General features: G+C 40.0%; 2 protein-coding genes across 5 annotated transcripts in view; one reads left to right on the forward strand and one right to left on the reverse strand.

Annotated features, from left to right (window-relative positions):
* The window catches only part of LOC124802658 (vacuolar protein sorting-associated protein 51 homolog), a 134,336-nt gene extending 127,139 nt beyond the window's left edge, over positions 1-7,197 (forward strand). The window contains exons 13-15 of the mRNA XM_047263564.1: positions 6,298-6,469; positions 6,585-6,697; positions 6,815-7,197. Of these exons, the coding sequence (XP_047119520.1) occupies positions 6,298-6,469; positions 6,585-6,697; positions 6,815-6,923 (394 nt within the window). The 3' untranslated portion in view covers positions 6,924-7,197. The remainder of the gene's footprint in view (positions 1-6,297; positions 6,470-6,584; positions 6,698-6,814) is intronic.
* Positions 7,198-12,989: 5,792 nt separating this feature from the next.
* The window catches only part of LOC124802707 (histidine-rich glycoprotein-like), a 32,265-nt gene continuing 19,868 nt past the window's right edge, over positions 12,990-25,386 (reverse strand). The window contains exons 1-2 of one of the 4 annotated variants that reach the window (XM_047263665.1): positions 24,988-25,070; positions 12,990-13,940 (exon numbers count right to left, since the gene is read on the reverse strand). In XM_047263665.1, the coding sequence (XP_047119621.1) occupies positions 13,638-13,913 (276 nt within the window). In that variant the 5' untranslated portion in view covers positions 13,914-13,940; positions 24,988-25,070 and the 3' untranslated portion in view covers positions 12,990-13,637. Of the gene's footprint in view, positions 13,941-23,304; positions 23,600-23,670; positions 23,984-24,987; positions 25,071-25,386 lie in introns of those variants that run through there. The other 3 variants (XM_047263666.1, XM_047263663.1, XM_047263667.1) reach the window with 3 other exon arrangements.

The raw sequence follows: 25,386 nt of genomic DNA on the forward strand, positions 1-25,386 counted from the left end.
AATTTTTAAACTCGTCAAAAGTCAGGTTCGTAATGATGAGGTTTAAGCCCCAATGCTTGGCATCACCAGCCAACACATCAATAACCGCATTAATTTTTCTCTCATTAGTCCATGATCTGGGTAAAACTCTTTCACAATTTTTAATGAAATCTGTCGCGTGTATACTGCCTTTTTTCAAGGGGTTGAACTGCTCCTCTTTCGTCAAAAATTCTGAACTATGTGCACAGATTGGCACATAGCTCTGTTTTTCGTTAAGTTTCTTTTCTAATTCCGACACTCTCGTAATTACTTGGCAAGTGGTTGTTGCAAGCGTTTCTACTTCCCTTTTTTTCTCTTCGCCGGTATTAGCCTGCTTCCTCACTTTAGTATCTACTTCGGATACTAAAGCCTTTAAAGTTTCCACCTTCTGTTGATCCTCTTTTCTCACTAATTGAATTTGTTCTGTCACCTTATTCTCGATGATCGGAGCAACTGCTTCTCCTACACTTTTCTCGATTCTGCTAATTTCGGAATCAAAACGAGTATTTATGCTCGCAATTTCCACCTGAACTCCTATCATTTCCTGTTTAAGATTACCTATTTCGGTATTAATCATAACAATATCTTCTTTGATTTTATCAACTTTTGTGTTAACAACTCCAACATTGTTGTTAACAACATTAATAGCTTTGTTCTGGTTGTCTAGCTTCCTGTCAATTTTTTTCAGACTGAGCTTTAATTTCTGCCGATTGACTCTTGATTTCATTAATCAAAACATTCAATAAGTCAGTTAAATTCCCGGAAACTACGGTTTTACTTCCGTAGCTGGTTCCTCTATATATATTCCCCCATATTCGTCATCTAGGGGTACAGATTTGTATTTCGCTTCCGATTCCGAAACATTTTCTAAAGTTTAGAATTCCATTTCTGCTCTTTGTTGCGTTTCGGCGGTCACGTCTCATGTTAGCCGCCTGCCCCAGAACAATGGGTTCCGCGGTGTGTGTTTCCCACTGTTCGACCGATTGTTCCGTACCCAAGTCTACCAAATTCTGGTAATTGTTGCCTTCACTCATTTTACCAATTTTCAATATAAATGCCAAATCTCAAATCTAATTAGGATTCCTCACACTACTCATTCTCGTTGACGTAATGAACTGTTCGTAACCAGTACTTTGTTATGCGATATGCACAAAGCAAAATTCGTGTCCAGAACAACCTCAAATCCGAAGATTGTCCTGTCACCAGGTCACCATGTGTAACCTCCTCCTCACTTATCGACCTTAATGACAGTGAAAAATTAAACCGCGTGTACCTAATGGAAATTTGGGAAAAACAATCGTCTCTGAAGTTAATCTGTCGGTAAAGAGGGAGGAAAGGTTTACATCTAAATGAAAGGAAAAATGCAAATGAAACTGGTGGAAATTAATTTTGAGAAAAGGCTAAAATTAATAAAAAAAGTAAATGTGCGGTCGTTATGTTAACAATTAATTGTCGTTAATTAGATATTTGAGATTTGGGGAAATTACGGTCGCCAGTCCTATGGACAACTACTATAATAACTGAAAATGAAAGATTAATGCACATATAATTAGCACTAAAAGTGTGGCAACTGAAGATTGACACGTGTTGTGTGAAAACTGGTGGTTTGTCAGAAGTAATAAATTTCGCTACACTCTGACTTAATTTTGCAAAAGAATTAATAAAACCGGAAAACTGAAAGTTAATTTAGTGACTGAAATTAATAGTGAGCTTTGTTTCTGAAGCACTAAGAAATTCAGTAAAATAAGGTTAGTCTTGGACTACCTCAGTAATCATTTCAAAAGCTACTTGAATCTACGCAATTTAGAAATAAGAGATTTAACTTTGAACTTGAATTAAATGATTTTGAACAATTAACAATAGTAAAATTTAGTACGTACCAAGCTGAGCTGCAGTCACAGGTGAGCTAAAATATGGTAACAAAACTCGCACTCTTAATTTGTGCTTGTGTAATCTAAATATTGTAGCAAGCTATGAATACTTTAACTGAACTTTGCAATTAAAGCAGTGAAATGGAATGATATTACTTTAATGCTGGCGTATGAATTTCAACGACACTCGGGTTCATTCCGGAAAAGGAAGGGACCCTGCTTGGTACTGCAATTGGGACAATGAGCAACAAAGTTTCATGCTACGTTGCTGTAATTTGTGAGACAGATTGGACAGTTTGAAAAGCTGAGGTCTGCCATACAGTTCTAAAATTTTACGTGTTTCCAGTCTTCCTTGTTGGTTGATTGAAGGTTTAAAGTCGTCGGTCGAGGAGGTGGGGACAATCACTCATTGTCGACCGTAGCTGTTGCAGAAGCTGGATGTTGGCACGCTTTCTTCTCGACACGGTCTCCAGCCGAAACGGGCTCTTGATGCGTGCCAGCTAACGCTTCCCGTCCGCGACACCATGTTAGAAACTAACATAGGAAGTGGAGCGCAATTACATGCTGCCAAACCCTGAAAGTGCGGCAACTCACGGGAGCATCACACAACACACCTGCTCCACTGCCCTCCTCCAGCCAGACTTTCTCTGCTCTGCCCGTGCTCCACGCGGCAGAGTTCACACTACCAAAGATCCTAAACACTTTGGTTCTCCACACGACCTATCGATGTATTCGTTCGACAGCATAGTTTTCGCTAGGCTAGACCCAGCGTAAAATACAAATAATATTTACAAAACCAACCAATTATACATCGACATAGATGCATAAATATATATATATACAAATAGTAAAACAATTACAATATATAAAGGCACAGAAATGTCATATATTCAGGCAACAAAATAAGGAAAAAAAATGATAGTACAATAGATGGAAATAGGAGGATATGCATTTCCGGCGTTACAAGGTGTCTGTTTATTTAGTAACTCTACAGTTACCTAAAGTGACATAGATAGAATGTGTTCAGGTAGAGCTGTCTTTTCTTAGTCTAGTTGGTCCATGAATCTTCTGTATAACAAATTGTGTTTTCACAGAATACCATGCAGTTGTTCACAATCTTTTGTGTAGTTTAAGAGTCTGTATTAAAAAGCCAGCTGAAATAATTCCTATCTTGCTACATTTCCTTTGTGCACTATCAACATTTTTCCATATTATGTAAGAAATTATCATTTATACTTGCAGGAGATATGTATACCCCATACAATCAGGGCCACTTTCCTTACCACTATCTTTATTGATCATATTTCTAGTGTCATTTGCTCACCAAGTGTGAGCTAAAATATTCTCGAGAATCCTATAGTGGATGGATGTTATTGATATGTAATTGTCTGCATTTGTTGTATTATCCTTATTGTAAACAGTGTATGGGAACAGGATATGAGTAGCGGTGTATGGAATAAATTGTCCCCATTTATATCTGCACATACATATATTTCGACAATGATCACACACATGCACATAGTACAAGGTGCAAGAACATACTGAATTAACATGATGGCTCTGACGAGCAATCTGAGTCCCAAAGATTATGTTATTCATCATGGTCAATATGACCTATCGACGCCACACAGCCACCTCCCTTCACCCCTCCACCCCCCCACCCCCCCCCCCACCCTCACTCCCCTCCCCGTCCCCTGGGCAGTACGGAGTATCGCGGATGAGTCTTGAGGGAAGACCATGTGGGCATCGTCGTTGTTGGTGATCGTACGAGATGGTAGACGCACAACCGGGATCTCCACCTTGACCTGGGTGGGGTGCGGAGGCGTTGCGACCGGAGGCAGGTCCGCCTCAAAGTTGTTCGGCCAGCGAGGACAGGCGATGCGGCGGCCAGCCCGAGAGCAGGCGGGCGGAATGGCGGATGGCTGGGTGTAGTTGTGACATGCCAGGATGCTAATCGAGCCGTCCAGTGAGATGAGATGAAGGCGTGAATTGTCGTCGGGTCGCACTCACAAGGGAGGGTGAGGCTATGCACAACACTGACATTTAACTGGTCGTTGGGTAGCGAGGCCGCAGTGTCTGTGAGTTGAATGAGAACTCAGTCGTCGAGAGTGACGATTCCCCGCCAGAACCGGCCCCCCCCTGTGAGTGCGGTGGTGAGCAGGGGGTGGGGTCGGTAACTCGTATGACCAAAGTTTAAGTTCTCCGTGCAGGTTAAAAACACGCCCCGTGAGGTCGCGCTATAACTGACCGGTGGAACTTGTGAGAAGTCACATCGCTGTGGTAAGACGCCATTGGAAGGCAAAACACCGAATGATGCGCGTGAACCAACATGGTCGAAAACTTGAGCAACCAGTTTGGGGAGTGAGCATGGAGAAATGTGCGCACTAGAATGATTAGTTTGCCAATGAGGCAAAACCGGAACAGGTTGCATTTGATAGTGGCCGGGTGCATTTTGCAATAATGGCGGCACTGCACACGACGCAACAGTAACTGTTGTTGCAGCCCGTTGGGAGTCAAAGTATCTGTGCAAATGTAGATCGCTTTGAGCATTATATGATCGATCGGTAGGTACACAGTTCTGAATATTATGCACTTCACACTTCACATGTTGGTGAGTGTAGTCTGGCAACACGAAACCCGAGTCCACTGTTTGTGTTAGCGGTTTGGCACTCGACCATTGTAGAGCGACATTGTAGAGTAACATGGCTGGAGATCGCGAAACACTGTGAATTAATGTAGAACCGGTCATTGGCAAAGGAATGAAGAGGTCCTGCGATCGTTGTTGTGCTTCCAAATCTTTGAAAAAAGCGTTGGATGAGGTGGCCATGGCGGCGTGCACATAACCTGTTGATTTACAACACCCGGCACGGCAGTCGCGGAAGACATAGAAACTTCAGGGTCACCAGTATGGGAACAAGATACGAGTAGCGTGTACGGAATAAACTTTCCCCTTATCTGCACATAAATATGTTTTGACAATGATCATACACGTGCACACAGTAAAAGGTACAAGAACAGACTGAATTAACATGGCGACTCTGATGAGCCATCTGAGTCCCAAAGATTATGTTATTCATGGTCGATATGACCTATCAGTGCCACAAGAGCAATCACCAGCTCTCTTCTCCAGTCATGAGAACAAGGAACTATTCACCATGACAAATATTCTTGAAAGATATGACACTTCACAGAGTATTTAGTGTAAAATCAAAAAGAATACCTGGTACCTTATCCACTCAGATTAGCCTCAGTTGTTGTTTGGTACCAAGGATGCTCGTTTCAGTTTTGTTCATTTGTGTGTGCAGTGGTGAAGCATTGGTAGAGAAGTATCCACATTTGTGAATACATTTTTAAATGCATAATGAAATATTTATGCTTTCTGTCTTCAGTTTCAACATCAGCTGGATTCATAAGAGACCGAATAGAAATCGGGACCAATTCATAGATGTAACGTATGGCCAAAATTTCCTAAGAGTTTTCTGATAGATCTTTCACCAGAATCTATTATATACTCAGGCTGTCTTTGAATGTCTCTATGTCCACTGTGTCTAAATGTGATGGTTTGTAGAAACATCCAGTTAATAACATCTACGTCCATCGACCCCATTTACCTTTATCCATGGTAGTTTGTAGTTAAATTCATTCTGGACTTCATGAAATCTGATACATAAGCTTGTTGCTCTAAATACTCCTCCTCTTAGGAAATCTAATCTGTCCTTCCAATTTATGTTCCACATATTGTTGAAAATTTCCTTTGTCTCTTCTTCAGTTTTCAAACAGCTTGCAGCTCCTAATATGGTTTGGATGTGACTACTTTCTAAGAGAGATGTGGTTTCTGGGAGTTTGCTGTAAGTGCTCCAGCAGCTAATAATTATGATTCTCACACTCTGAATTTGCTGTTCATTTGATTCTGGTTACTGTTTTAAATGATACGGTTTTTTTTTAATGGGATCTTGAAGCATCTCCTAACCTAAAAGACACCTGGACAACTTTAATGGCAGAAGAGGAAAAGGTCCTTTAGTGTAACCTATGGGGTAAATGTACATTCTATTCAGTTCCATTTGTAGTGTTCACTAGAAACTGGTCAGGGAGGATCAAATTTGTCCTCCAGTATTTTCTGCCACATGTCAAAGTAACATTTAGTCATGGAATTGGACACTTTTTATTTGTTTCTGTTGCTTATTTGCATTTATTTACACATTATAACCAAAGTATGGAACAAGCGACTGTTACACTTCTTTTAATATTTATTTTCCTCAGTGAAGTAATAATCCGATAAAATGTTACCTGTCTTACTGCTACTTCTCAGGTTAAAACTGTTCTTCTGGTGTAATGTATTTGTATTGTGATTTCTATAGTTTCTTGTCTCTTTGTACTAAATGGCTTGTTTTCTTATTTCATTTTCCAGTGTCAGTCTTTCAAGGCATCGGTCCAATTGGTCATCATATGCCCCTAGCCAGCTAGAATCAAGTATTGTAACTAACATACAAAAATTGTTCTCAGAACGTATAGAAATCTTCTCATCTGTTGATTTTTCAAAAGTTTCTATACTAACTGGCATCATAAAAATAAGTCTCAAGGTAAGAATCTATCATGTGATACAAACTACTACTTTATTTCCTTTAGTGCTGTGACATATTTAATAAAAATATAAATGCTTGCGAAGTTAAATGGTTAATTTACCTATTTTTCCAGACTTTCCTAGAATGTGTTCGGTTAAGAACATTTAGCCGGTATGGGCTTCAACAAATACAAGTTGATACTCATTACTTACAACTTTATCTCTGGCGTTTTGTTACTGATGAAAAGTAAGTATTCACTTTCATTTTTTTAAAATTAAATTCCATTAAATGTTGCAAAAATAACATTTTAAATATTGTCGACCATTACTCAAAGCAAGCTCAATATTTTTCTATCTGTTTCAGTTTAGTGCATCGTCTTTTGGATGATATTTTAAGCAGCACAGTCCATCGTTGTTTAGACCCAGTTCTCATGGAACCTAGTGTTGTAGAGATTATTTGTGAAAGAGGTTAATTGTACTGTGTTCAGAAAGTGAATTGAGATTACTTCTTTGTTACCATTCCACTATGGTGTGTAGCATTTTTTTAATGCTACACAACAAACAAATGTAAAGTATTTATTTTTCTGCTGATAGTTGTTTGTATATTGAACACAGGGCAGAGCTAAACAATATTTGTTGCAGGACCTGGCTTAAGAGTGTTTTTCTGATACGTAGCTACCAAATTGTGGATGCCAAAGTTTTGTTCTCTGTTCTCTTTTTCATAAAATAATAAAGAAGTTCACATAAGATATTCCATTTTGTTGAACAATGTCATAATGTGTCCCTTATGTTGCATCAGTCCTTCAACAAGTGTCACACTTAGCCACGATGTTTATCCTGTATACCCTTTCTGTTTTTTAAGATCATTTTACTGTGGACCCACTTAGTTTCTTGCTTATTTAAAAAAATTTAGGAGAGAAAATAGTAATTCCAGAGAATATGAACATTAATAAACACCATATGCCTGTCACTTCAACACATTGTCATTATCAGACTATTATTTCAGTTTCAATACACAATACTAATTTCCACCTTTCACATTTTGTTTGCTTGAAAAATGATATAATAGTACTGTGGTGCCTAGTTAGTCAGAACAACATTGACTTTGTGTTGTTAAGAGTTATACTGACATCATTAAATGCCTCTGTTCCTCAATTGGTATCAGCTTACAGGTTCAACACAATGAGACTAAATTCCTGAATTTTGATAGAATAATTTTCACTTTTGGCTCTGCCTTTTATACAGGGTTGGGCAAATAAAAGTGGCCCAGAGAACAGAGCACCAGAGTACAGAGAAACACAGCAGAGGAAAGGAAACAGTACTAACGTGACTATATTAGATGTTGAAAGTGACCACTTGGCACTTTTGGGCCCTGGTCAGCAAGTTGCTGAAGGAAGATTGAAGCTGGACTGCTGTAATGTTCTGCCAGTTCTTGAAGACTGATGTTTGTTATGATGCATCTTAGACTTGAGGGCTCCCCACACGAAGTAACTGCACACTGACAGTTCAGGTGATCAGGGTAGCCAGTGAGGCCCACAACGAGACTGACCCCTGCTAACAGTTCTGTCAGGCATGAGGACTGTGTGCTCCAAGGTTGAGCCATCTCTACTTGTAGTTGCTCCATCCTATTTGAATTAACTGTAAGTCTTTTCATCCTCCGTTAATGCTGAAACAAATGGTTTCAAAATGTATTCATTTATGCAGGCCACTTTTATTTGCCCTACCCTGTATATGTAAATTTACAACTGTTCATGATTCCACCTTAAACTGCAGGCATTCGTGGCTAAATACTCTCCTGCTTACTGACCTTTAGGAAGCCTTCAGTACTTGTAAGACTGATGCTGCATCATAGAAAAACTATAAGAGTTCCAGTGTTATCTGTACTGTGTGTTGTTGCTGCTCTTAGTGTACTGTTCTGGACTTACCACTGCAGGTATCCGCAAGAGGTGCAGGATCGGGAGGGGGAAGGGGGGGGGGGGGGCAAGAAGTGGTCTTTTCCTCTCCTGGAATCTGGGTGCAGGATTTTTATTCATTTCTAGCAGTGACTGTATTTAACATTACTAAACTGCTGATTAACACTGCCTGGCATGATAGGAAGTACTGTTATTTTAACAGTGGCTACCTTTCTTGGTTTTTTCCCCCCCCCCCAGCATTCATGACAAATTGAGGCACAGTGATAGTTTCTGCCAGCAATATACATTACCCATTAAAAATCTCAACTTGTTCCTCCTCGTGCTGCACAATGGAATCTCAGTACTAGTTTACCATTTGTCTTTGTGAGCAAAGAAGACCCGTGATTGCTTTCAAACTCCACATTCAGTTTTGCTTGGAAGAGCTATTGCAGTAGAGTCTGAAGAGCACAGCCATCTGTACTTCATTATGAGTCCAAATGCTTCAGTTAAAATGGGAAGTTCCCATTTTAAGTGTTAGAAGAGAAAAAATGTAAAATTTCAAGGCTGAAAAGGTATCTTCTCCTGGAATTGGGATTTTCTCAGCTCTATCGGGTGTTATACATTACCACTTGCAGTCATAAAGTATGACTACTGCTGTCCTATTGGCCTGATTGCACAATAGTGTGACCACCTGGAGGGACAAGGATTGACTTGGTTCAGTCCTCAGCTGCTAGAAGTCTATTCTACCGAGCAGTGCTGCTGCGTGGCTGTAGCAGTCAGTACAGGCCTGGGTGGTCCTGTCGCTGCAGGAGCAGTGGTTATTCCAAATGTTTTACAATTCTTGTTAATATGTTTCAATGAAACGAGTATCCTGCTAGTCTAATCTGGGAGCACTCTTGTGTAAGGGCATGTAAAATTCCGCATGAAAAATAATTTTATCTGTAACAGGAAACAAACCAAAGTTTACTGTCAACACTGGGCATTGCGTGAATGACATGATGAGCAATATTTGTCTGGGTTGAGCTCAGCTACACATTGCAAAAATGAAACTGTAAATATTTGCTGAAATGTCAGAGAAAATATGCCTGACAACTCTTAGGAGGTAACAGAAAAAATGTTTTTGTATAAAAGTTAGTTTTTACTGTATACTCTTTGTGTTAAAATGTTATACAGATTTATTTTTAAAACTGAATTTTACTGTGTGTTCTTTTTGTGGGAATATAACTTTAATTTTAAGGTTTACTATTGTAACTCACAGGAAACATGTTTTATTATTCTCAATTATTTAAGCATTGGTGCATTGCTTTTTCATTACAACTTACATACCTGCATGTTTAGATGGTGTGATTGGATACAAATTTGACACTGAAGGTTTGGTGACTTCTTATCGAAATATTTACCAGAGAGCTCCAGACTTAAACTTTCTCCTGCCAAAAATACTCAACAACTAATGTAAAGTATGCACACAATAATTTTCCTTTATTGATGAATTCAAATATAGCAAACTAACATGGGTGGATGAGAGGGGGCAAGGATTAAGCTAAGCAGTGGTGAGATTTAGGTGGGGGGTGGGGGTGAGGGTCAAGTCGGACTGTGTTCCGGACACCAGTTATCCTAGTTACGCCACTATACTCCAACTAGGTTGCCACCTTTGGCATTTCAAAAGTCAGGACACTGGCACATTTGGCAAGTCCGCAGTTCACACAGAGGTATCACTTGATATAAATGTGCAATTCCTATTAACTTTCATCAGTTTTACCCTCACACCAAAATTAAACTACATTTACCATAACAGGTTTGTTTGCATGTCCATCCTCTGCATCAAGCATAGAAATACTTGGAAGAGGAGGAAACATGTAATGGAGTTGCAATATTTACATTGTTAAAAGCAGTGTCCGACGAAATAGTTATATTGAGTGGAAAAAGGACAATAGTACACCACAAAAAAGAAGGAGAAACATGGTGAACAGTGTGAAGAAAGTCAGAATGCGAAGTTGTGCTTATATGTCAGTAATAAAGTGGTAGTGCGACCTCCAGACCAAGTGAGGGGAAATGCAGATCAGCAAATCATCCCACTGATGATGCATTAGAACAAGAAAAAGGCGAAAAGTGTCTGGGATAAATAAATTAAGTGGCAGCAGGAAAAGGTTGTTTTATTTACAAAACAAGTTTACACATACCGTACCTGAAACTTAAAATGTTTAAAAGTTAATAGTGTTTACCGTATACATTTATGAAAATCAGTGGGTCTGGAGCTGTAGATTATAGACGTACTTATCGTCTGATGTAGCAGCCTTTACAAGTTTCTTCTCATGTAGAATATGCTGATAGAACTCTGAGTAGCTCATATTATAGTTTATTTCAACAAGAAGTTCAGTTTTCACTAATCAGTCCACAAAAAGTTTCTCATTAGAAAAAATGCTCATTCTATGTGTATATTGCTCAGTGGAATAGACAACACAAATTTCACTATCTTTAATAAGTTTGGGGCTGGAGTTCTGCTAAAGGAATGAACCTATTTTTTGTCTATTGGTAAATCGGAAGTTCTTAATCCCGCAAATTCATTGTACAATCTGTCATCATTGACTTTTATACATGACCATTTACAATATCTGTGGCTTTCAAAGGTCATCTCATTCGCTCAGGACAGTGAATCTCTTAAAAGGTGAGATCTGTAAAGAAACCACTTAGTTTAGGCTTCTGTGATGAACACTGGCAGCATATTTCATAAATTTGTCTTTGTCTGTTATGCTCAAGCTCTTTAAGTTTTGATCCACATTAAAACCTAGAAAACCATATTTTCTGATTTTCATGTTGTAAAATTGTTCATATAGCAAAACTCATACAGTTATCTATAAACTACATATGAAAAGAGATGTGACCATTCATCTTCTTTGTTCACACCATTCACATGATTGGCCTTTTCATCCTCCTGAGAGAGAAAGTACCATTGAATATCTGTCCAACGTCTTAGTAAATGGTTCAAAGAATCAGCAACAAGAACAACCACTGTACAGGAATATGTTGTTACAAAGCTTAATATCCTCATTCAACAAACTCCAACTTTTTTTAGCTTATGTATTTTCTTACTAGAAGATGAGAACTCATTGAAGACATTCAATACTATTCTCTCAATGTTGAATTTAATCATTTCGCATGAATTTTTGTCTGTATTATGATTAACATTGCAGTTACAGTTAGCTTCAGTTCAAAATTTTGGAAAAAATGAGTAGTATTTTCCATAGTTCACTGCTGCACTGTTTGCACCAAAACTTGATATATTAGAAACTTCAAAACTGTGATCATCTAAAATTAACTTAAGTTTTCTGAAAATAGCATCAGCTGTATTGTTGCTATACTCTCCTCATACCAGATATCCCAGAAAAATATTTTATTGATACAGAAAATTACCTTTATTGGAGGCATCTGTTGAACCAGAAAAAAATGTGCCATCTTTTAATTCATTTTCTATTACTTCTACCAAATGTAGAGCCAATACCTTTGTACCAGCGTCTTTCATTTTGAACACCCACAATAAAGTTTTGACTTAACTTTGAAATTGTACTTCCAAGCTTAATTTCACAATCAGTAGCAAGATAACTACAGTTATGCATAACCCCATGATATACAAGTGCAGTTTGGCTGTAGAAACTTCATTGTCAGTAGAAGAATGTTTTATACAAAAAAATTGCAATCAATTTACTTTTGAACATTAATTCTACAGAACTTTTATGTTTCTTTCATAACAAAAACTTTCTCATGGCCTCAATACCCTTACTTTTTATTGAAAAGGAAGCAGTACACACTGTACAGTTTGCTGTCCCTTCACCATCCCCTTTAGCTAATCAACTTTTAAAGTGTTTATCTTCTAACCATTCATTACAAAATGAGCTCATTCTTTCCATTTTTTCCTTCAGTTTTCATTCTGACTGACATAATTGTCATTACTACACTGACTGCTACTGCTATTTGCATTTTCAATTAATCTACTGATCATTTTAAAACCCCAAAATCACCTTAATATTAATCATGTTTTGCTCTTACAGAACAGTAATAGCACACAAAGTGTCACTACACCTCCACTCGGTCACATCACATAAACAACTACCTCTTCAACACTAACTATTATGAAAATGAGGCAGCAAAACAGTTGACTTTGAAACTCATTGTTTTGCTGCTCCCTTGTGTGTTTTACACATAATGGCTTTGGCTAACAAGAATAAGATGATAAACTTAAGAATATGAAATTAAAAATTATGCCATACAACATAAAGAAAGTGAAACTGTATAAGTAAATCAGAAAAATAGGAACTTGAGGGTGTCCCATTGTACTCATGTAGGAGGGACGATCCCTAAACAAGTGAGAAATGGTTGCAGTTCTCCTCTAAAAGCCTTCCTTAGAAATGTCCTAATAGCAGTCATGAACAATGTGTCCTAGATGTATCGAAACACACACTGAGCATTCCCAGTTCCATATTTGTATAAGCTTTTCTTCTTATTTCTTTGTGGCAAATCAAATTCTAAATGTTTTGATATACAGTGTTATAAAAAAAAGTAAGGAGGAATCAGACGTAGTCTTTGTGAAGTGTCATTCATTTGAGACATATGTATTGTTTTTAAAATTATTCATTGTATTTTCATTATTAATTTAATTCATTGTGGCATGTAGTCACATACAAGATATTATCATTGATTGTACACCATCATATACCATGTACAGTATTATATAAGTTGGAACATGATCTAAATTACTTTATCAAAAACTTGACATTTTCATTGTTGGTGATTGCAGGAGGTAATATGACTTGTGTGCTATACACACTGTACCAATCTTTTATGTTAAGCTGATATGTACAAATTTAATTGGTACAAATGCACAAGGATCATATTTCAGTAAGAATATTGATGATTATAAACACTTAGTATATGCAAGCGATATTTGTGAACCATTGTGAAGAGCAGTTTATTTACGAATTACATATTGAAAACGTTAGTTGTTATCTGCATTGGTTTTACAGCAAACTTTGGGTGATTGTTTGTTTTAGCACTTTTTTCAATTATGCTGACACAATATTTTTAGAAATGAAATAGCATTACAAAAAGTTCCCTTTATGCTTTTGCTTAAGATCCAATAATTACATAATCTTACACAGCACTGTCAGATACATTTTTCTAGAGTGTGATTAGCAACACCTACTATTAGGTTTTTTATGGAATATAACTACATTTCAGGGAGGATGGATAGAAGGAATGAAAATTTGCATTTAGTATCCACTAGACAAGGTTAGGGTAAGCTCAGTGATGGTGGTGAGGTGGTCCGTGGTGATGATGCAGCGGCGGTGGTGGTGGTCCGTGGTGGTGGTGATGGTGATGGTGTGGATCATGATGTGGTGGTGGCGGCGGTGGTCCATGGTGGTGATGTGGCGGTCCGTGGTGGTGGTGGTGGTGAGGTGGTGGGCCATGATGATGGTGGTGGTGGTGAGGTGGTGGGCCGTGATGCGGGCAGTGGGGACAGTGGTGATGCGGCGGTGGGGGTGGACCGTGCTGGCAGTGGTGTCCGTGTCTTGTCATTGCAGCGGTGAAGGCTGTGATTTGCAACTGCACAAACAGGCACAAAAGATCAATACAATACAAATCAGTTATTATCAAGGTATCTTTCAAATCTTAATTTTAGATAGGTCAATGAACTAGTGAGCATTAGTGGAAAATATGGTGCTAAAAATTCCCTATGCAGTACATTTATAATTAATGAATTATTTAAGTCCTCCATTCATTATATTCTGTAAATACCTGGTGCAAGTCAAGCTATATTTTAAGAAAAGACAAGCTAATCACAGAAATTTAGTAGGTCAGTGTATTAACAAGAAACTACCACAACATTTTCTTCAGGTATTGTAGGAGAGCGAGCAACCAATAAACATCAGCTACTAGCATAATCTGGGTAACTCACTTTACCAGGAACTGCTCTGTCAAATCAACACACCTGGTATGTGGCTAAATTTGTTAGAAATTCGTTCATGAGCGATGAGTCTGAGTACTAAACCTTTGGTAAAACATTTCATTACTAGTACTTTAAAATTTCAATGATACCAGAGGTATAATTTCCAGACGAAAAAAACCTAATGTCTCCTCAGTTATACAAAATCATTTGTATCGCCTGTTAGTAGTAATGCACCATTGAGGCTCTTTTCTTCACAATTGAGTTAACAGGAAGTGTCATTGCAGGCTGATGCAATTAGTGCTAGAGAAGTGAGGTAGACTGGAGCCAGTAAGGTGTTCTTACAGAAGAAACTTACATGTTGGCTGTGCTGACACAGCAAGACTCAACACTAGACCATACAGTAGCAAAAGTGGCCGCACATCCAAGTCAGAAAGCCGCAGCAAACATATGCAAGCCAGAGTGTAGCAGTGGTGACATTACTACACAACCCAGCCCTGCAGTGTGGCTCTACTGAGGTTTGTGTGATGCAGACTGCTGTCCTGTCAAAGCAGGGGTGAGACATGCCACTATAAATACTGCCCATTTCAGCTATGCAGTGTGTGTGTCTGCCTGCAGCCAGCTACAAGAGGTATTCCACACCAGCCAGTCTGCTGTACTAGATACTGTTTCCACTAGCTGAGGAGCTGTGAGTTGCACCTAAATCCAGATGCTGCCGGGAGCTAGACTGGTGCCTTCCAGCTGGTGGGTCACCTGCTGGCAGACTTCTGTCAACTGCAGGGTACTACTTATTGGTTCGTGGTCCCTACCTGGGACCGACTAGCCATTGAGCTGCTGCTTGCCTTGTGCAGGCACACTCTGCTGCTGCTGGCCTGCCTTGTGTGTGGGCACACTTAACCACTGGAGGCCACTGTCACTGCTGCCTACACTGGGCCCCTCAGTTCATCTCCACAAGCTTGAGTGTACCCTGCACTGAGCTGACATCTGCACTAGCCAACAGGGCGAACTTCTGCAGACGCTGGCATAGCTGTCTGTGCCCCTGCCTGAGCTCTGCTGTTGTGCTTCTTCACCAACTATAGTGCTGACGATGTAACTCTGCCGCATCGCAAAGTTTTGAGTTGGCTGTCTCTGAAGGCCACATGTTAATTTCAGCACCAGGACCGGTGTTCAACCGTGGCTGATGACTGCAACAACACAGTCTCTGTATCTGATGGAATAAATAAATGAATGTCTCTTCTACTTTTATGTTATGTGAGTGGAATCCACCTGGTTCCACGTACCTGCCATCCTGTTAATCAACTCACACCATTACCATTACCTGTATCGTGGTGTTTTATTGCACCATCCACCTTGACTCCCGCTACAATATTCACTATATTATATTGGTACTTTTCGACGAAAATAGTTACTCTGAATACATAGTTATGTTTGCTGTAAAGTATCATTTGTCATGCAGCTTTACAATGAACACTGCTGGATGTAACTAACAGAACTTTTCAGTCCTTGACTTTATTATTAATAGAAAAAAAGTACAATAGTGAAAATAAAATTTTGACAACTCATCTGCTGAAAAACTCTTGTTAGTTCTGGAGGCAGTAAACAGATCAAAATTATTTACACAGTTGCTCAACGAACTTACTGACACTGAAACAGAGGATGGTGGAAAGAATGCTGAAATACTCAATTCAGTCTTCTGAAATTGTTTTATCATAATACAGTTCTTCTTCTCAATCATCGTACAAATACTAAAATATCAGTTATAGTGGTATGTGACTGTAGAATTTAAAAAAAAAATACTAAATGGTGAGATAACTGGGTGCTCTATATACACTACAGGAGAGATCTTGCTCCCCTTCTAGGAGCAGTTTTCGTAGGTCTTAGGCACAGGTCTTCAATCGACAGGTAAAAGGGACAGGAGATTCTCATTATTAAGAAGGGCCATTGGATAGCTGCACATGACTGTGTCACTAGTTCACTAATGTCAGTCTATTATAGAATTACGGAACTGTGTGAGGAAGGAATACATTTTATGCTCATATATAATGACCATTTTGGACAACAAAAATAGATTCCATAGACAGAGACCCTGTGAAACATCTCCGTCTTTGTCCATCCATGAGACCCAGGTAGATGCTGTGTTCTTTTACTGTCAGAAAGAACTCCACACAGCTCTGCATTGTCATTTAGGGAACTGTTACACACTTCTGAAACATCAGAGCAGCTTTGTGATTGAATCTGAAATTTGCTATTAGATAAATATAACTCGACATGTCATTCTTAATGAGGCGAAATCTTAAGATATAAAAAGTAACTTCGGGACCACCCTAAGGGAGTGTCATAGGGTCACAGCTGTTTCCTATCTATGTTGGCTATATGCTTTGATAAATAACGTCAGAATGTTGTACATGAATAATGCTGCCTTAAATAAGAAATTTGAAATGCCAGAAAACTGTAGCAAAATGAAAGAAGACCTCCAGGAGATCAACATTTCTTGCAGGGACTGGAAGTTTGCCTTACCAAAATAAATTTAATTAGTTACCTGTCCTGGCTTAGCATGGGTAGTACTAAGTATCTATGGCTGGGCGACTTACCTGGCATAGTAAAAATTTTGTTTATGTGCTACTGAGTAGAGTTATGGTTAAGATTCAGAGAACAACATTAGGTAACCGACTATAATCACTTCCATACAGTGTAACTTAAACAATTTAGGCAACACATGCTAGGAGGCACTAATATTATCTGTTCCATATTTAATTTGAGACTGGGGTGACATATCATGGCAGTGATGGAAGTTGCAAGCTACCACGCCGCGCTATCCAGTCCTACCCGCAGCAACAGAAATTCGGCGTGAACTATTGCACTTGCCAGCTGCATGACAGCAGTGCCAGTATGTTGTGGTCTGCCCAACCCCAACAGAGTTTGGGGTGAACTACAGCCACTTGCCAGCTGCCTGACTCCAGCACCCATCTGGGACGAGCTAAATTTTTGGTGTGAATTTCTCTTTAATTTCCCTTCACATCCCTGATATGCATTTAGAAAGTCAGTGGTAGCTCATGCCAGCCTCTTGGTAATAATAGCTTTTGCTAGCCTAGTGCTGCCATCAGGCGGCTTTACACCCGTAATATGTGTGGTGATTACAAGCAATTCTGCCGTCTTCACTTGATCACAACAGCATTGTTTTCGTAGTGGCAGCAACTTTAATTCATTTTGTTTATGTGCTACTGAGTAGAGTTATGGTTAAGATTCAGAGAACAATTTATAAATCGCATACACAAACCTTCCTCATGAATCAGTTTGTCTTTAAGTGAAAACTATATCAAAATCCGTACAGTAGTTCCTAAGTTTAGCCTTTACATGCAGATGGAAACTATGGCAGGGGACTTTGATTTATGCATGTGTAGAAGAATTGTTGCGCATATGAGAGTGGTTTGATAAGTCTGGTAAAAAAAGAAAGAAAAAACGTTTGTTTCACATAATCAGAAAGATAGGTTCTGGTAAACTCTGTAAAACACTCATTGACTGGAAATATCACTTCCTCATTTGATGCAAATTTCTTTCCAACAAGACTTAGAGAACAGGAAGAAGTCACTTGGGGCTAAGTCTGATGAACAGGGTGGATGAGAAACCAATTCAAAGCCCAATTCATGTTCTCTTACCATTGTTATTGCTCATTTGTGGTATGGTGTATTATCCTGGTGGAAGAGCAATTTTTTGTGTGCATACCTTGGTCGTTTTTTTATCCAACACAAGTTTCAGATGATCTAATATTCAGGCTTAATAGGGTGTAGTTATGGATCTGCCTTTTTCCAAGTAATCTGTGAGGATTATTCCTTGTCAAAATAGTCTTTACCTTCTTTGGTGCACTATCACCAGCTCTTGTTCATTGTTTTGACAGCTACTTTGACACTGGTGTGTAATGATGGATTCAGGTTTCAGCAGCAGTCACAAATCAGCACAAAATTTCTTGCAGATTGTGGTTAAACATCACCAGACATTGTGTTGAAATGTTGTGCCACACGCACTTTCGGTCGACTGTGAGAAATCGCGGCACCCACTTCGAACACAGTTTCTCTGTAACCAATTCTTCATTCCAGATATTATGCACTCAGTCAGTTGAGATGCCTACAGTCTCAGCAATCTCATGAATTTTTATTCGGCAGGCTTGCATTAGAATATCATGGATTTTGTCAATGGTTCCCTTTCTGGTTACATCAACTGGACAGCCAGAGTGCACTTCATCTTTAGTGCTTGTCTGACCACGATTAAATTCATGAAGAGTAATCCAAAAGTAAATGGTCTTCAATGATGGTGCATAGTCTGCATGAACTTCATTCAATTCAGTTCTGATCTACACTCCTGGAAATGGAAAAAAGAACACATTGACACCGGTGTGTCAGACCCACCATACTTGCTCCAGACACTGCGAGAGGGCTGTACAAGCAATGATCACACGCACGGCACAGCGGACACACCAGGAACCGCGGTGTTGGCCGTCGAATGGCGCTAGCTGCGCAGCATTTGTGCACCGCCGCCGTCAGTGTCAGCCAGTTTGCCGTGGCATACGGAGCTCCATCGCAGTCTTTAACACTGGTAGCATGCCGCGACAGCGTGGACGTGAACCGTATGTGCAGTTGACGGACTTTGAGAGAGGGCGTATAGTGGGCATGCGGGAGGCCGGGTGGACGTACCGCCGAATTGCTCAACATGTGGGGTGTGAGGTCTCCACAGTACATCGATGTTGTCGCCAGTGGTCGGCGGAAGGTGCACGTGCCCGTCGACCTGGGACCGGACCGCAGCGACGCACGGATGGACGCCAAGACCGTAGGATCCTACGCAGTGCCGTAGGGGACCGCACCGCCACTTCCCAGCAAATTAGGGACACTGTTGCTCCTGGGGTATCGGCGAGGACCATTCGCAACCGTCTCCATGAAGCTGGGCTACGGTCCCGCACACCGTTAGGCCGTCTTCCGCTCACGCCCCAACCTCGTGCAGCCCGCCTCCAGTGGTGTCGCGACAGGCGTGAATGGAGGGACGAATGGAGACGTGTCGTCTTCAGCGATGAGAGTCGCTTCTGCCTTGGTGCCAATGATGGTCGTATGCGTGTTTGGCGCCGTGCAGGTGAGCGCCACAATCAGGACTGCATACGACCGAGGCACACAGGGCCAACATCCGGCATCTGGTGTGGGGAGCGATCTCCTACACTGGCCGTACACCACTGGTGATCGTCGAGGGGACACTGAATAGTGCACGGTACATCCAAACCGTCATCGAACCCATCGTTCTACCATTCCTAGACCAGCAAGGGAACTTGCTGTTCCAACAGGACAATGCATGTCCGCATGTATCCCATGCCACCCAACGTGCTCTAGAAGGTGTAAGTCAACTACCCTGGCCAGCAAGATCTCCGGATCTGTCCCCCATTGAGCATGTTTGGGACTGGATGAAGCGTCGTCTCACGCGGTCTGCACGTCCAGCACGAACGCTGGTCCAACTGAGGCACCAGGTGGAAATGGCATGGCAAGTCGTTCCACAGGACTACATCCAGCATCTCTACGATCGTCTCCATGGGAGAATAGCAGCCTGCATTGCTGCGAAAGGTGGATATACACTGTACTAGTGCCGACATTGTGCATGCTCTGTTGCCTGTGTCTATGTGCCTGTGGTTCTGTCAGTGTGATCATGTGATGTATCTGACCCCAGGAATGTGTCAATAAAGTTTCCCCTTCCTGGGACAATGAATTCACGGTGTTCTTATTTCAATTTCCAGGAGTGTATGTGGCAGTCCAATCCTTCAAATGAAAATGTTTAATAACAGCACAAAACTGGGTTTGGTCCATTTTCAATCACACTCGATGCACTGACCAATTCAGATGGCTGTCAACAATGAACTGTATGCTGTACGTTGTTAAAATTCATTGTACAGTCCTTGGAATAATCAAGCTTACCAACCCTAAAGGCTTAACAAAAATGTTCCATTCCTTCATGTAAATTTACCAGACTTATCAAACCATCCTCCTAAATAGCTGGAAAGACACACTGCTGTTCAATTTACTAATGGCAATAAGTCAGTCAGAACAATACAAGCTCTAAAATATCATGGACTAACAGGCCAGACTAACCTAAAGTGTAACAGCTATATAAACATAACTTGAAAGATTCAGGGGATTAGCATCAGATGGTATTGTCTAAACTGCACAGTATCTTCTGGAGATAGCTGGTCGTCATCCTCAGTTGCGGCTTGGACTTGCCTGCTGTGGCTAGCCTATTTATATGTTACTTCATTTGAAAAGCACAGGTGCCAAAGAGTGGTGTTTTAACACTGACATACAGAGTCCTTGTTAGAGAAGCAGGCCGCTGACTCTGCTTATGTGGCGTGGGAAACCAGATATCGCATGTGCGAGTGAGGTGCTTGTGTCAGGCCTAGCTGTCCTGGCCCCAATTCTACATCAGTGTTATCACACTGAATAAATATAGTCATACAAAAAGCAAAAGCCAAGCAGAGATTCATTGGAAGAACCCTAATTAAAAGTAATTCATCCAAAAAAGAAGTGGTTTACAAAGTACTTGTTCAACCATTTCTTAAGTATTGCTTATCAGCGTGGGGCTCGTATGAGATAGGGTTCATGGATAGATAACATCTCAAGAAGAGTGGCACTTTTGATAGGGGATCCATACAGTACATGTGAGAGTTATACAGAAACACTCAAACTCCAGTGGTGGATGTTACAAGAGAAGAGATGCACCTCACAGAGACAGTCAAGGAATTAATATTTCCCACATACATTTTGAGAAATGATCACAATGTGAAGATCAGGGAATTCGAGCTCATACAGAAGCTTTCTGCACCTCAGACTATAAGATGGCTTGTGGAGTATTGATGCAGGTCTAGACTTCTTGTTGATTTGCACTAACCTATTAGACAATGAAGGGTTTTGTATTAATAAAGAAGATTTTTTTTGTCCTACCAGGAGGCAATTTGGTAATGGAGCTACACAATAAACAGTACAGGCACAGCAAAAGTGTTCAGCAAACTTTCACATTTTAAAAATTTATAAAACCATAAATAATGTTTATTTTTTGTGTTTCTTGCCCAAGTTATTACCTTAAAATTGGGTTTCCACATGCCAATAAACCAACAAGATCATGTGTGTTGTGACAACTTGTACTTTCATCTGCAGTGACTGTTAACTACGGTTTCCACAAACTGCCTCAGAATTCTGGAGACATAGTTTTCAGTAAGGCATTAACTAAAATCATGGGTAGGCACAGCTGTTGTGCAGGCCATGGCATTAGAGCTAAGTCAGATATTAAATAAGAAGAGAGTGCAACACAAACATTGGTTCAAAATGTGGATTGATTTCAGACACAAATTATACAGAAGTATTAAAGTGTCATAAAAAATTAAAAACTTGAAGACAAAAATACATTCAAGAATTATTTCCACATGCCACTGTTAGTCACATGAGATCTAAGCTAGGAATCAAATAAAATGCAAAAAGCTCTTCTGATCAAAAACATATAGAAACACTACAAAAATATCTAAATCGCTTTGACTTTGTTGTGGCTGTGCCATATTTAATAGTTTCTGAGTGACTAAACCAAGATTTCGAGAACCTGATGAGCTGTATGTTGAGCTACATTCTAAAGCGAGATATTCATATGGGAGTTGTTGTACCAAATAAAGTGAAACTCTTTATCATATCTTCAATACGTGTGCCGCATCTCCAAAAGTATGCATATAAATTTTGCTCTCTCACTTTGCAGCTGTGTGTTAAATGGAGGTCACATGTATTGTGAATGTGAAGATGTTGATATCGAAACTGGTAAACCTGTAAAATGATCATGATATAGTTGTAGCAGTAATGATTACCAAAGTACAAAGGCCAATTTTCAGTGTACTAGATAAAGCTGCTGCAGGGGTGTCATACCTCAAGGAGAAACTCAAAACATTTAGCACTGGGCAGCAGCATTTACAGGAACTGTGGCTCAATTTAGTTGACCAAGCTATATATATATATATATATAAACAAAGATGAGGTGACTTACCGAACGAAAGCGCTGGCAGGTCGATAGACACACAAACACAAACATACACACCTGTCTGTGCATAGCCTTATGCTTCATTATATATAATGAAGCATAAGGCTATGCACAGACAGGTGCTAAATGAAATGTGTGTGGCTGTCAAAAGATCAATGTGTTAAGTATTCAGTGCCTACCATTGCAGAGTCTTATCACAGGCCCTCTCAAAAACTCAAATAAATTCTCAGCATATGTAAAAGCTATTAGTGGCACCATATCCAGACTCTCAGGATAACACTGGAAACAAAATTGAGGGCAGCATAGCAAAAGCAGAAATTCTGAATTCTGCTTCAAACTTTACTTTACAAAGGGAGATCCAGCAGTAGTCTCTTACATTAATTTTAATATCACTCCAAAAATGAATAATGTACAGGGTGAACCTGAACTCTTATTGGCATTTCAGAAATTGTTCAAGAATATTATCTGAGTATTTTGGTATAAGGGGTCCCTGGTTTCTGATGACTCATTAAACAGTAATTGCATTTAATTTGGTTTCTAACACCCATTTATCTTTGTCTCTGTATTGCACAGAAAATATTTGAACATCAATGCAATTGCCATTGGTATGTGCTGTGACTTGTTTGGAAATAATCGTGTTCCATTCACTCACAGTACTGTACTCGATTTTGACAACAATGATATCCACATTACTCTTAGCCCTCAATCTTTCTGTCATTACTGCTTGGTTTTGCTTTCCTGCCAGAGTTATTTGTATGTTGACACAGACGTGCACTGCCTGACAAAAAAGTGAAGTACACAAAAGACATGTTTGGATGTCAACGTAACTTCATACATGTAAATACTGTCAGTGAGTATGTGAATAATTAGAGTTACAATTCTCTGTGGCAGGTATATTTAGTGTTGCTACTTGGCTTGGTAGGGTATATAAGTGATATGAACAGCATCAGATCTTGAGTTATCACTGTGAAGGACACTAAGTGCCATATACTCATGCAGGACACTGTTATCAGCACTTGACAGGGTTTGAAAGGAGACTCATTGGTCAGCTGTTGGAATCGTGCAATATCCAGATTTGTGAGGTTTTCTTATGTGACAGTGGCACGATGTTGTCAGTCGTTAACACCACAACACAAACGGCTGCATTTGGAGAGGTCCCATGGCTGGAGGGCTTAGGGCCGATTCACACAGAAATGGCGTGACACGATCGTCTCACGGGGACGGTGCGCTGCTTCAAGCCACAAATTAACTAAATCACACAGTGGTGACGTGGCGGAGACTTTTTATTCTATGTTCCTTGGCGGAGACGCATTGCCTCATAGCCCGCACAACGTCCGTTTGTAGACTTGCCTTTATTTGCGTATGCTTTATGATAGGTTCTGTAGCTGCTCCCCTTTCAAAAATTATATTTTGGCTGAAGCATCTGGGTGAAGCCACATTGTATTTCCTCAAGATCGTATTAGGTGTTTTGCAAATTCTAGCCACTTTATAACCTATTTCCTATAAATAAATGCTGTTCCAAAACACTGGCACATTGAAGATCTCTCGAAAATGTACAGTTTATTGATATTAAATATCATACAACGAATTATCGGCGTTAAAAGTCGCAGGAGGCGTGTAACAAAGGACAAAATTACAAGTCCTACGCTAACGCTGCGGCGTAGTGCCACAGTCTGACTGTGGTAGTGCCAGAGCTTGGTAGTTCAGCGTGTCAAGTCGAACTAGCTGCCCAGTGCCCTCTATGTTACGTCTGTCCATTGCTGAGAGCAATAGCGAACAAAACGGAGACAACATAGTGGTAATCTGCAGTAGTGGGTGAAGATGTAGAATTGCGATTATGATCATTTTGGCTTGAATCCTGCCGTCGAGAAAACTTTTATTCAAATGGCTCTGAGCACTGTGGGACTTACATCTGAGGTCATCAGTCCCCTAGAACTTAGAACTACTTAAACCTAACTAACCTAAGGACATCACACACATCCATGCCCTAGGCAGTATTCGAGCCTGCGACTTTAGCGGTCGCGCGGTTCGACTGAAGCGCCTAGAACTGCTCGGCCACACCGGCCGGCAAAACTTTTATTATTCACGTTTCTGATGGCTTCTCGGACCTGTCACCGTCAATAATTTACAAATTAAGCATGAAATTCAGAAATGCGGGTGTATATTGTAAAACCTTCACTCTCTAGTAAAAACAAACCAGGACTCATTGAAAAAAAAACAGACTGACACATGCGAGAAAGAATTAAGAGGATACTTAATCTCACCGTCAGTCACAATTAAAGAAAATAAAATTTACGAGCTAGTTTTTTAGGAGACTTCTTTTTCAAAATCAAGAACGTCTTAAAATAAAGCACGTATGCAAACTGTAGTCTGATTTTGGGAAGGCATATTCTGCTGTTCTTTTAATCGTTGTTTCAGTTACTTTCAAAAGGAAAGGAAAACATTTACGTTCCCAGCATTGAACCGTAATTTTTTGGCACAATTTACAACATACTTGACACAACCAACACATTTATTTTGCTTTGGGGAGCTTCTTAATCATCGTAGTTTTCGTCTTACACACCCTTAGGTAAATAACGGGTGTGAAGTGGGCAGGTTATCACTTTCAAAGAAACAAAAGACAGCAATAGTTTCCAAAATTGATATAAATGCACCAGCTGAACATACAAAGTGCCGCTGCTGTAATTCGTCTGCTCTGCTAGTCTGCTAGAATACGACGATACTTGTCAATGACACCAGAGACATCTACCGATGCGTTCGTGAAAGCCAAAGTGTAACTTTGACAGAAGCGTAGCCACAGTCTGTGACTATTTACCACAGTCGAACATAATGTTAGACTATGCTATATACTATATACAGTCATGAAAACACTTCCTTTCATACTCATTTGTAGCCACCAGTAGCACACCGAAGCGATGGAAATCAACTCGCGCGCTGTTATCCTCACTCACTCGAAGTGTCAAAATGCGAAATGGTTTAAAGCTACATCCGACGCAGTGGTTGGTTTCTCAGTAAGAATTTTACTTTTTGGGTAAAAAATTAAAAATCACTGTGATCGGATTCTCA

This window comes from Schistocerca piceifrons, chromosome 6 (assembly GCF_021461385.2).
Source record: "Schistocerca piceifrons isolate TAMUIC-IGC-003096 chromosome 6, iqSchPice1.1, whole genome shotgun sequence".
Classification (NCBI taxonomy): domain Eukaryota; kingdom Metazoa; phylum Arthropoda; class Insecta; order Orthoptera; family Acrididae; genus Schistocerca; species Schistocerca piceifrons.